Here is a 13,035-nt window from a genome sequence, read left to right on the forward strand (position 1 = left end):
ATTCAATGTATTGTATCAATAAATGATAGACTTACAGATGTTAATTTTAAAAATATAATATTTTAAATTGCAATAACATCTTCCTTCAATGATAACCTGGTAATTTAATGCCGCAAGAAAGAAGTTACAAAAGATAACTATAATATTAATTATAATATAACTATAATATTTAACGCTTTCCTATTCTTTTCAGAAATAATTCCAACAAATATAACACAGTAGAACTCCATTTATCTCAAGTTCACTTATTGGAACAAAATTTTAATTAATTCCCGATTAACTGCACTTTTGTTGATTGAATTCACTTGTCTGAACGTGAACTGTTATGTGAACGAAACATAATAGGTAGCGAGGAGAATTGGTGAGCTCCTATTATGTGAACTCCTGTTATATAAGCTGTTCCCCCAGACAAGTTCGGATGAATTCTATTATGTATATTTAATATCCATTACTTATGTTTCATTATATGATATTCAATATTTTCCTCCAAAATGCAATAATATAGAATAAATATTCGAAAAAAAATTTATTTTCATATCGTACAATTTTTCTAACTGATAAACTCGTATAAAAGATTAGTTCTTTAATAGTATGATCGAAGTTTATGAACAGTATTATAAATATACTTCTGTCGATTGTCATAGGCTACGAACGCGAGCGGATTCTTCGAGGTACAGATCCTCTCGCTAACGAACAACAGGGGCACCCTGGTGGACGGTAGGTGTTGCGGCGGAGGAGGTGATGGCGGAGGAAAGGGAGAATTACCACCGTGCACGACACCGTGCTCGACAGCCTTCTGGCTCTGCTTGAAGGAATATCAGTCCAATGTCACCGCCATCGGCTCCTGCAGCTTTGGCAACGTATCTAGTCACGCCCTCGGCCAGAACACCTTCACCCTAAGCGAACCTGTCACCCTACAACTTCATTTCACCTTCCGATGGACGGTGAGTAAAATGTTTTATTTCAGTGATTCTTAACCTTTTGTTTACCACGAACCCCATTTAAATAATTTCTTGTTATCGCGGACACCAAAGACTTAAATCCTTAGTGTGCCAAGTATGTTAAATAATTAAATAATCATTTAACCACTAATAATTAAGTAATTAAAACACGCATCAACTGCTGAACAACTTTTTTGGGAAAAAAAGATTCATTATTGATAAGCAAATAGACATACTAAATATTTTTTATTCGAATAATACAATAACAACTTGCGAGAACTTCGTAGCCTCCGGAGATTCGCGCACCACAGGTTATGAACAGCTGTCTCATTTTATTAGTTTTATAAATTCAGACAAATTGCAACTATAAAGAAAAATAAATTTTCGTTGAAGAAGGGAATAAATTTCTGCAAATATATAGCATGTTCGATACTAAAAATAATGATGTCCAGAAAAAATAATTTTCAAATGAATCACGCAGTTTCACGAACCTTGACAGAAGAAAATATTTATCCTCCATTACGTCTTAAACAAACACGCGTTTCTCTCATTCCAGCCTCGAATTATCATAAACAGCATAATGATATTTTCTCAGGCAAAAAGACGACCGTATTCGAAAGTGTGAAACGTTCGAACAGGATTAACCTGTCAAAAGTAAGAATCCTTAAAGTACGTGCCATTCGTGAGCTAATTAAATATCATACACTGTACGACTATTCATAAACATGAGTTGAGAATTTTAACGCTAATTGTAAGTAACAACTTTAATTGAAAATTTCAAGTAATCGCTTGGTAGCGAGCGATTCTGTCATAGGGATATAGAGATCTTTGTCCGTTGGTCATGGTGAGACTTCAAAGAATTCAGTCGAGGTGGGAATTCCTAAGAGATCGTTAAATGCAGTCAATATTTCAATATGGCTTCAATCAGGAAAGATAATATCCATATACTCAATATTCAATTACCGTAACGAAAGTCAATCTTAGCAGTTTTTCAAGACGCGCTCCGCAAAAATGATTTCATAGTTGCTATAATACCAGGAAACCAAACCAACGAACCCGAACATAGTACGAGATCTATGATATTTTCTAAATTCCTGACCACGATATCGCACACCTACATATATGCACATAACGCTGCACGGTTTTCCGTGCTTAACGCTTACCCTCGAAAAAAAAACAGCGGGGCGGCTTGCACGTATATTTACTTTCCATATATTTTTTTATTGCGCGCCCATGGCCCCCCATAATTGAATTAGCTCGGGGAGCGCTAAATGCTCAAAGAAACGTACACACCCGTGAACCTAGTCGCTCGTGGTAAAGAAAAACGAAGGAAAAAGCGAGTGGAACGGGAGAATGGGGGAGAGAAAAGATCCTTCACGGAAAGGAAGCAATTTAAGGGACTCTGTTTATGCCCTCCTCTCGAGTGGGAACGGAACGAGGAAAGAGGGAACGCATCGGTCCCACCCTTTGTCGCCCTCGGAAGAAACGGGCCCCGGCATGGGTCTTCTTAGAGCCTCACGAGCGAGTTATGAAATATACAAACATGCTAGTGCTCTTCAAATAATCCACTACTGACCGTGTCTGCCTGTCTGCGTGCGAACGCGTACCTCGCGAGTTTTAATGCGCGCACACAGGCATAGTACAAAAGGAGAGCTGTGCCTCGATTTGGTCCGTTAGGTTCCAGTGGAGAGCCCTTGACGTATACGTTCAGCCGATGTGTATACCTCTTGCGCGCGGAAACACGTCGTCATGGTTGCTCTTGAGAATCTTCAGAGGATCTCTTCGGTACCACTCGTCGAAATCGGCCGTTCGTCTCGACGTAATTACGCTCGACAGCCGCCTGACCGGGCCTGGTGACACATCACGTGGGTGGGATGTTGGCAATCGTTCATTGGAACTACTGCTGCTGTTTGGGTTTAAAGATTCGACGACTGCTTTTTCATTACGCGAAGATATATTGCTAGGCATCTCGAGTCAAGTGTTCCTCGAGGAGTTTGTAATAATTGGAAAGCGGCTTCTAGTTCGTATGGTATTATGAAAGAAGTTTGGTGAATCGCATGAATTCGTAAACTGAAGACGTTTTCTCCAATTAGTAGCTGTCTCTTTTAGTTGAGGATTTATTATGTACCACTCTGAGGTTCTCCAAGAGCTTCTGTGTTTAATCTTAGGAAATTCTTGCTCCTGTAGTTCCCGTACTCGTACCCGTCGATAATTATTTGTAATGTTAGAAAAGAGTAACGTATTATTAAGGAAAATAATTCAGAGATCACCTTTCTCTACTACTTTGTCTGTCTTTCTTAGCACGAGATTTATCATTAATGAGAAATTTACATCGTTCTAGCGTTCTTCAACTCCTCCCCGCAGTTTCTCTCCGGAACTTTACAAATTTCTTACTTTGAAAATCTTGATAGGATTCCATTGATAATCACTTGTCGTTCTAAAGGTAACGAACATATTGCCAAAGAAAATGAACAACTTGAAAAAATTATAGGAAGTTATTGTATCGTTGATATTATATTGTTCATATGATATTGTTTTCTCTAGTTTATGGCTGCCCTTGTTTTACACTATTCCAGTGTTCGCCAAGAGCTTCTCCCTACGCTTCTCTAAGCCTCTTACTTCAAAAATCTCCACTAATTTGTCGCTCCAAAGAAAACGAGACTGTTAACAAAGAAAATGGACGATTTGAAAAAGAATTCCACAGTTAGAGGTCAGCCAAAAAGAAAGAAGAAGGAGAGGTAGAGGAACACGAGGAGACGTTGCCAAGCAACTGGAACCGAACTGGAATTCTACGTAACGACTCGTCGATAGAGGAGCAACAGACCGGAAATCCTTTGGATTCGATAGCTCTCGCGCGCCCCGCATCGACAAAGGAATCGGGGCTAGAAATTTGCGATCGACGTCGCGATACAATGCTCCCGTAGAAGTCCTTTTCCAATGGAGCGACCGGAGCCCTCTGTATTGTTGCGAAATTGCCGGCCCGCCCGGCAGAGGTTCACTCGTTTGCCTTTCAACGATTTCGAGAATGAGAACAAGAGGCCGCCGTTTAATAGAGCCACAGGCGCCGCCTCTAAATGAGATTTCGCGCGATTTTAGCTCGAAGAGGAACGCCTTGGAACGACGATCTCCTTTCTTTCCGCCTTGAAACCTTGTTGCTTCGCACCAAGTACCATACGGGAAGAAATTTGTTCGTTACACACGACGATTCTTTGTTTCTTTTCACCGAAGAACCTGGCTATTGTATGGGGTGGTTTTTTGCTCAACTGAAGAATAATTAGATGAACTCATTTTACAATTAGATATTTCGAAATTTATAAATTAAAATGAAAATCGTGAAAGATATTTTTAAATTGTTGGCAAACTGTATTATTCTGCAACATATGGTTGCACGTATGCCTATTTCCCAATGAAGCGTTCTACACTTACCAGGCTCTCAATTTCATCCTCATAATATCACATTTTTCTAGTCACATGAAATTACGACTAAATAATTTAATATACTTTTACATTTAATACACTTGGTTAAAGTGCCCATTACAGAGTAGAACTACAGCTACGTATTGTTAAAATTCATTTTATGAGAATGGCAAATCATCTCGTCGAACAGAGGCATAGGTATTAATTGTTACGACCACGCAGTAGATTATTATTCTTACTAGAAATTGAAACATTGAATTTGCATTTGACGGATAATTTGAGAGATCCTAATTTTCCCAAAGGAACCCTATTTTCTTAGAAGCTTCATCCGCATGTATGAATCCATAGACTATCCAATACATACAAATTTTCCCAACCACCGCCATCCGATAAAATATTTCGAGACCGGTGAAATCAACCGTAGACCCTCGGATAATCTTCCTCTCTGGAATACCGCGTGCACTTCGCTCGGTCGAAACCACGCTTAAGACCATAGTCTTTCAGTTAATAAGCACGCCACTCGATACCGGTTACGACCAAAGAAAGAAACAAACAGGCATATATGTATACATCTGGCACGGCGAGTAATCGTCCTTCGACTTTCTCCGTTTGCGATTTCAATAGCGGCGTAAAGAGGCATACATAAGAAGGGAGTACCAGCCGCCTTTTCAGCGGTAGCATAATGGCACAGGAAACGATCAGCGAGATGAGAGTTAGCCGAGCTTTTGCACAATCCTGACGTCTGTGTGTGTCTTCTGAGCAAACACCACGTTTCGCATCTTTCCTTTCTCCAGCCACGTGTTTCTATCCTTTTTCATCTCGTTCTACGTTATATAGACGCGTTATCTTTGTCGTCGTGTTCCTCGAGGCATCTTTGTCTACTCTGCCTCATGGAAAGTCTCTATCGCTTTCCTGCTATTTTCATCCAGAGCCTTCGCTCTTTCCCACAATGATCATTTTCTCTCGTCCATTGAATCGCAAACTTTCATCGATTTTCATTTTCATTTTCCATACACGGACAACGAATCGCAAATAAGCAAACCCGTTGGCGTATCTATTCTTGACACAATATCCACGACTTCTAAGCATCCAATGTGGGCGCCTCTATCAATGATGTGACGTCACAGTCGCTGGGCCCACGTGGAACTCACCGGGCATTATGTTGGCTGAATTAGCGAGTCGCCCGCTCGGCGTGTTCGCTCGCTCGAGGGTGGCGAGATTGAAAACTGCTGGATGATTCAATTGGACGTTGTTGGTTGAGGAATATAGGCAACTGGTATACTATATCGTATAGTACCAAGTATATACGTTCGTAAGTATTTGAATACTTCCAAATAATTGTCGAGAAACATTTTTTCATTGTATCTATGAAATACTCATGAAAGATAGTATCCGTATAATTTAATAAAATTGGTAAGCAATGCAATTGTTATAGTAAGCAATTGAATCTATTTTGTATAAAACGTTTATAGTTGGATTATTGTTTCTTATTTCTCGTGCGAGTTTAATGATACGCACGTCATAGAGAAAGATTTTTGCATGATTTTGATTGCGACTCAATAAATCAATCATATGTCGATATTGACGTATCTCAAAATAGTAATTTTTAATATACTAATCGGAAACTCGATTCGTCGATGACTAAGTGTAAGCTATAAGGTAGAGTTCGTAATAACATCGAAATACACGCGTAAAATTTGATGAGTAATATTCTTACTTTGTTGTTGGAAACTACTGGCAGCGTCGAGATTGACTCGTAATTGACTGAATCATAAATCATGCATAGTTAACGAAAAGTTTCGGATAACCTAAATATAGAATGAGCTAATAATATATGAGATTTTGTTTTAACGTTTTTATTAGCGGAGGATAGTAACTCATCGATTCGTTACTTTTACAAATTGTTAATTTAGTCTAGTAATTGTAAATAAAATCGTAAGTTTTCATTGACATTATATAACCTTAACGACAATATCTAATAATCTTACTAGTTGATAAAATTGCACCTTATTGAACTATCGTACGAAAATAATTATAAATAACCAATTATCACCAGAATCAAAAATTCATTTACAATCCACTCGTTAAAAGTCCGATTCCCTTCAAGCTTCTCATCGATTCTGTCCACACACATGTCACATAATCACAAAGAATATAAGGAAGAAAATGACCGATTCATTCTTGAAGTTGGTGTGGCCGAAGGACGTCGGATGATCGATGCGACGTTTAAGCGGCCGTGTCACGCGTCAAACGGCATCATTCAATTTAGCCGGGTCGCTATTGAGTTCCAAACCGCGGCGTCGCGTAAGTAGATTAGTCGAGCGGCTTTAATCACCTCCGGGAGGGGACTTTCTCACGCTTTAATAAAGTTCGTCGTTACGGTTCGCCGTGGCTGGAAGCCTAATGGCTAAAACCGTTTGATCGACGTAACTGGAGTAGCCAGAGACCAAACGCAGCACCGTTTCTCGTCCCGCCTAGAGCACAAATAATCCGTAGGCGTTAAATTTCCCAGGTAATGTCGCTGGCATAATTAGCATCGGCGTATTAAACGACCTCGGCTCGGCTTAGAGATCGGCCAGACAGAGGTGAAAATCGCTCTCGGTCGAAATCCAGTGAGAAATAGAGACGAAAACGCTTTACCCTCCTTTCTCTGTGGCGCGTGATAAATTCCGATAATTATAGCTTCGATAATAACCCGTGTAATGATAAACGATAGTCGTCTAAACGGTGTTCGCCGCACGAACGACGGATAAAAACCGCGGGAGAACGAAAATGAAGGAGTCAAGCCCGTGAAGGCACGCCTCGAATCCCCGCAGGGGATCATCGTCGTGAGTCAGAATCCAACAGGTGTATTCTTTGCGTCCTCCAACGATTCCTCTATGGCCTCTCTGCATACTTTTCGGGCCCAGACTCGTTTCCTGACCCTCCATCGAATCTCTCGTTCATCTTTGTTGATATCACATTCCATCCGGCTGTATCGTTTCGTCGAGGAACGTGGCCTCGTTTCGAGAATTAACTGTGAACAGAGTTTCGTCTAGAATTACCAGTTTATACCACGTCAATCGTTTTGAATCGTATTTCTAAGTGAGTCTGGTAATATAAATTTTCTATCGCAGTTATGTTTTCGGACACGGTCTGACGTGGTTCTTGATGTATTTTGATCTTCCTGGAGATAATGTTTTAATTTAACATTCTACGATCATAACGCTCTCGGCGATGCTATCTGTACTGGTCTCTTGATTTTGTTAATTTCGTTTGTAGCTTTTGCTTACATACTTTACTTTAACTGTTAAGCTGCTTAATCTGAAACGAAATGTGTGTGGTTCTTGAGAAGCGACGCTTCAAATGGGAACAACATCTCGCGATCTAAACCATTGTTCATCGACCACGTTGATATTCATTTTACAAATGTAAACGAAATCACCCTTCGTAGGTAGACGGTGGATCTACCAATAGAGATATTCGTGGCGTGTCATTTATATTTTCGTTGGGGACTGCGGCCGATTCTAAGCGCGTATAAATCACGCAGCGGCGCAGATACGGAAGCAGGATCGATTTGTCAAGAAGTGTACGCGAACCGGTCGTTAATCGACCGAACGGCTCCAAAATCGTTCCGCCGGCTCTCGGTCGCCCGCGGGGATCGCAATCAGGCTGCCTGTTGGTCGTCGGCCAACACGAGAGATTTACGTTCAACACGAATGAAAAACTTCCATCGAGTCTTTTTTCAAATTCCACGACGCACCTCGCGGATGTCTCGCTAATGAACTATAATTCGAGAACTATGAAACGTCCCACAATTAGCGTACAAATTTTGTCGAGCGACCATCCGGTCTCTAGGTTTTGCTATCATTCCTTTTCCATGAATTAACGACACGCCATTTACCGGGGACATCGATTAAACGCTCAACGAAGTAATATAACCATCGATTTGTCCACGCATCCGCACGATCCTGTTCCCAGGACGTGAACTTATATACCTACTTACGCACGTACATAGAAATAAAGTCCCCGAGGCTTCTATATCGCTCGATGTCTCAGGGATTCTGCGCGTTTCCGCGTTCCCACATGTGTGAATTCAATCTATATTGCTCCCCGTGACTCGTTAATTCCACGAGGAATCTCCATAATTCGCCGCAAGTGCAGAACGGATCGACATTATTAATTATTTCTCTGAGAGAAAGGCGAAAGTCATCGATTAATCCCGGGCCAACAAAACTGCCCTCGTTGACGCGGCAGGGGAGCCAGCCGAGTATTCACGTTTACAACGTAGATTTACGCTCACCGTGGAACTTATTGGTCAGGTGTACGCGGCCAGAGACGGACACGCAGCCAACGAAACACACAGGTGTACCGCATCGCGAGTATGCAAATGAAGGAAAAGAGGGGAGGAAGAAACTGTCGCCCCGGTTTGGGCAATGCCTCGCGAGCTTGTCCTCTACCCCCTTCTACGACTCCTTCGTCTTCTTCTTCTCCTCGTCTCCGCTTGCTCAGCCTTTAGACTGGCTTTGGGCCGCCTTTAGGTCGTGTGTGAACCCGCTGCGCGGACCGCATACCAATCTCCTCGATCGTCTCCTCCTTTTCTTTTATCCGCACCAGCAGAATCGTTCCTCTTCGTCCTCTTCGTCTTCTTCCATCGCTAGTTAGCCCGTGTACGAGTCGCTGCCGTCGTGTCTCCCGAACCACGTTTTCTGTTCCCTGTACAGGCCTCGATTCTTCGCCGCGACCTCGCGTGCACGTACACCGATATCAACTTGTGACTGTGTGTAAAGTTAGGGAAGGGGAATGTGTGTACGTATTGTACGTCGGCGAATTTTAGAGGTAATTTTTGAATGAAGAATGCGCTATCGTTCCTGCTTGAAATATGGCCATTATTCCCGGGTGTGTTCAGAGGAGATTGTAATACGAATGTTTAGTGGGACCATTTTATGGCCGCAAGAATTATGGCGATAGGATATTAAGAATTTTTTCGCTGGCTTCTGTGAATTATGGAACGTTCCGATATTTTGTGCTGCATCGTGTTACAGGGTTTAATAATCTGCGTAAAAGTGGAACATTGTGATACTTGTATAAATATACGATAGAATAACAAGATGAGCTATTGTATATCTGCATTCTACGTGGAATCAACCATTCTATTTTATAAAGCCTGCAATTTTACAGACTTTATCTTTCACATAGTACGGAATTAATCCCTCGATGCAGAATTTACGATGGAATTAAAAGAAATTTCATTCGAATCTCACTCATCGAATATACACCGATTAAAATAAAATCCTCCAAGTTTTACTTTATAGTTTTACTTTCAGAATCCATCAATCGTTCTCTCTTCCAATACAACTCCAAAATTCGCACCATCTATATATGTTTTTAATAATACGAAATTTACCCCTCGACATAGCACTAACGATTAAGTGAAAAGCTTCATTCGAATCTCCATATACGCACTGATCAAAAGAGAATCAATTTACATCATCTTGAAATCAACGAAATTACTCTCCAATCCGTTGACATCAAACGAATCTGCAGCACGCCATTGTACACTTTCGTCTGGGAAACAGACGACGCTCAAGAGACATCATTCTACTTCAAGATGTCCAACAGTCTCACTCGAGACACCTGTGCATCTAGAATTCTATTCTTCCAATATCTCTCGTACGAAATACTTCCATTCGTTTCCAAGCTCATCTTATAGCCATCCATATACACAGAGAAGAACGAACTCGCGTACGTGTAAATGGGCGCGAGAGTCGAGCCCGCTCGTCGAGCAGGCATTTAACGCGAAGAATGCCAGGTTCCCCGCGATATGCAGGTAGAGGTACCAGCATACAGCACAACCATCAGTATCACGAGGTACTGACTCCTCGCGAAGCTCCTCCTTTGAGCGTCTCGAAGCGAGGAAAGAGGCTGGTCGCGACATCGTACGAAGGCTTCTTGGCCTTGTGCCCCTGCGAACAGTGGCTACCACCGGCTGCAAGAGGATTCTCTACGTCCTCTGTCGCTCGAGGATCCCCCCACAACTCTTTCTTCCTTCCCTTTCTGGCCGCGTGTCCGCTTCCTCCTCACGGACGTTCGTTTTTTTTCTCTCCTTCCGCGCTGCCGGTCCTCTCGCTCTACGGTTCTCGTCGGGGACAACGCGAGATTTATTAGCCAGCCGGCTAATTGGGAACCGAGGACGCAGGAAAGGATTCCAGAACGAAACTTCCCCTTCGGCGCTCGCTGGAATTTTCAAGGGGACGTGGAACAACCCTCTTCTACGTTGGCCCGCCGTCAGATGAATCGTTCTTTCCGAAGTATAAGAGGAGAGGGAATAAGTCTGCGAATTTATCGCATCGCGACGCCTGACCTCGAGACCCCCGATTGTTGCGGCGAGATTTAGGGTCAAGGGTAAACCACGGCCAGGCGGTGCTCGAAAGCGATCAAAAGTCGGAATTCCACAAGGATTCAGGGACCTCGTCCGCGCCTTGCGTTCCTGGGAAATCGCTTTCGAAAGTAATTGAACGGAGGAGCTGTTGGAATGCAGCTTTTGGGAGGAACGGAGCGCTGGAATTCCATTGCAAACCGTCTTATAGCGAGAGAATCGAATTTATCGCGACGCGCCGCTGAAAGGTGAGTCTGTTTAAAGGTGATGTTCGGAATAGGTAAGGCAGGGTTATTCGAATAAGAAGGATGCTTCAGCCGAACTAAGTAATTTGCCTTGTAATTCGCCAAATTCCACTGATCTATATGACCCAAAATGGATGTTACATCGATGTCGATAGGTATTATTAATTAGATAGAAGTGTGTTAGAGGTTAATTAGAGGTTAATTAGATAGGTATTAGATAGTTTCGACTTTAGAATTCGAGTTTTAGATTTTTTATATTAAAATATAGATAGATGTTAAAATTTAGATAGTTTAGATTAGTAAATATTTGGCTATGGTATCTAATATAATTTTACTCGATCTTTTGTGTATTCCATGCTCTTTGCAAATAAAGTATAATAAAGGAAAAACATATCTGAAGAGATACGAACGCAAAGAAGTGAGGAGAACAGTAGATTTTCATAAAGCAACCTTTGGAGAATGGTTTGTGATTGGCATTGTGTTACCGTTAAGTATGGAGTTACGAATGCGCCGAGATGATACAGTACAATGAATAATAATATATCGCAACGATTTTACGTAAGGGACTTTCACGAAATAAATTGGCGTAATAGTCGTGTAGAACACAGAGGCTCGTTCGAATGTGTACACCCTTCGAAACACATTTTTGGAGGAGAAAGATAAAAGAAATAAAACGATTAAATATTGGGTAGACTGTAGATACGACTACTTTGTATATAATTAATGTTACTAATATTTTCGATACGTTCAAGTGGCTGACAAAAACGGGTATTTGATCCTAAAATAAAATACAAACATGCAAAAATAAAACTTGATCGGTGAATTAGTTCGCAATGTATTGAATTCGAAAATTGCTCTTCTATAACAGAGAAAAAATCGTGATTTATCACATTCGCTTCTTCCAAAACCAATACGATCTTCCTTCCATACCAAATGCGCAGTTCATACACAGAACACTACATTCGCAAAATCTCATAACAAAATCCGCAATTTGTCGCTATATGCTCAACTGCACGTTTGAAATATATTTTAATTTCAAATTTTCCATACCGAGTGTTTATGGAAAGACATAAAGCCGGGACGAGGGTCGTCGAAAGAAAGAAAGTAGAAAGCCTCGCGGAATAAATCGACAAAAGACATAAACCATTCACGGCTTCCCGGATCAGTGGCGGGCGTGCTGGAGGTTCGTTTCTGCTTAGTACGCGTCCTCACGTACCGCTCGTTCGATCTTTTCCGCGAAACCAAAGACACGTCGCCTGACATAGAGAAGGAGAAGGCGTTCTATTCGGCGTACGTAAGTACGTACGTGTAGTTACCGAGCCACACGATCGACGTGTACACGTCTACCATCGACGAGCGCCACGATGCGATGGAACGACAGTCAACGCCAGATAGAGGCTCCTCAACCGCTTCTACGTGCCCGCTACGGCTTCTGTCCATCCTTTTCGGCTCCCGGCAAATACGCCTTATTTCCACGTTGTGATGCTCTGATCCATTACTAAGATGGTAAAAATGCCGACTCACCGTGACTACAAAATGTAGATAAATTGATTCTGAAATCTGTAGACAAACTACAAGACGTTGTTCTCAGTCTCTATCATAAAATTAGCTAAAGTCTTGATGCTTTTATAGCCTGGCTTATCACACCTAACGCTGTTAGGTACGCTTCACGCTATTATACTTAACACTACAAACACTTACGTCTAATACTGTTTGAGGCTTCCGGACCGTAAACCGTATCCAACAGAAAGCTATTTCCGATATTTCGCTAACATTGTAGATAACTTCACGAGATCTTGAAATTTCTAACTAAATAGCAATCCAGTTAAGATTTTGAATGAACGAGTTATGCGATATAATTATAACACTATAACTACTATATACTACGATATAATTATAATTATAATTATAATAATCGATGACGATGTACCAACATATATGCCGGCAATTACAAAAGTGATCTAACTCGTTTATTTTCTTCTATTAATTTTAGAAGATCGTTTTAGATTATTGTAGTATAAATAGACGCAAGGTGAAATAAGTGATAAACTCCTTTTCTTTTTAGATTCTCGAC

General features: G+C 41.4%; 1 protein-coding gene across 1 annotated transcript in view; it reads left to right on the plus strand.

Annotated features, from left to right (window-relative positions):
• Positions 1-13,035, plus strand: part of Ser (protein serrate) — a 57,046-nt gene that overhangs the window by 23,400 nt on the left and 20,611 nt on the right. The window contains exon 2 of the mRNA XM_033343764.2: positions 645-944. Coding sequence (XP_033199655.1) covers positions 645-944 — 300 coding nt within the window. The remainder of the gene's footprint in view (positions 1-644; positions 945-13,035) is intronic.

Source organism: Bombus vancouverensis, chromosome 14, assembly GCF_051014615.1.
Source record: "Bombus vancouverensis nearcticus chromosome 14, iyBomVanc1_principal, whole genome shotgun sequence".
NCBI lineage: Eukaryota > Metazoa > Arthropoda > Insecta > Hymenoptera > Apidae > Bombus > Bombus vancouverensis.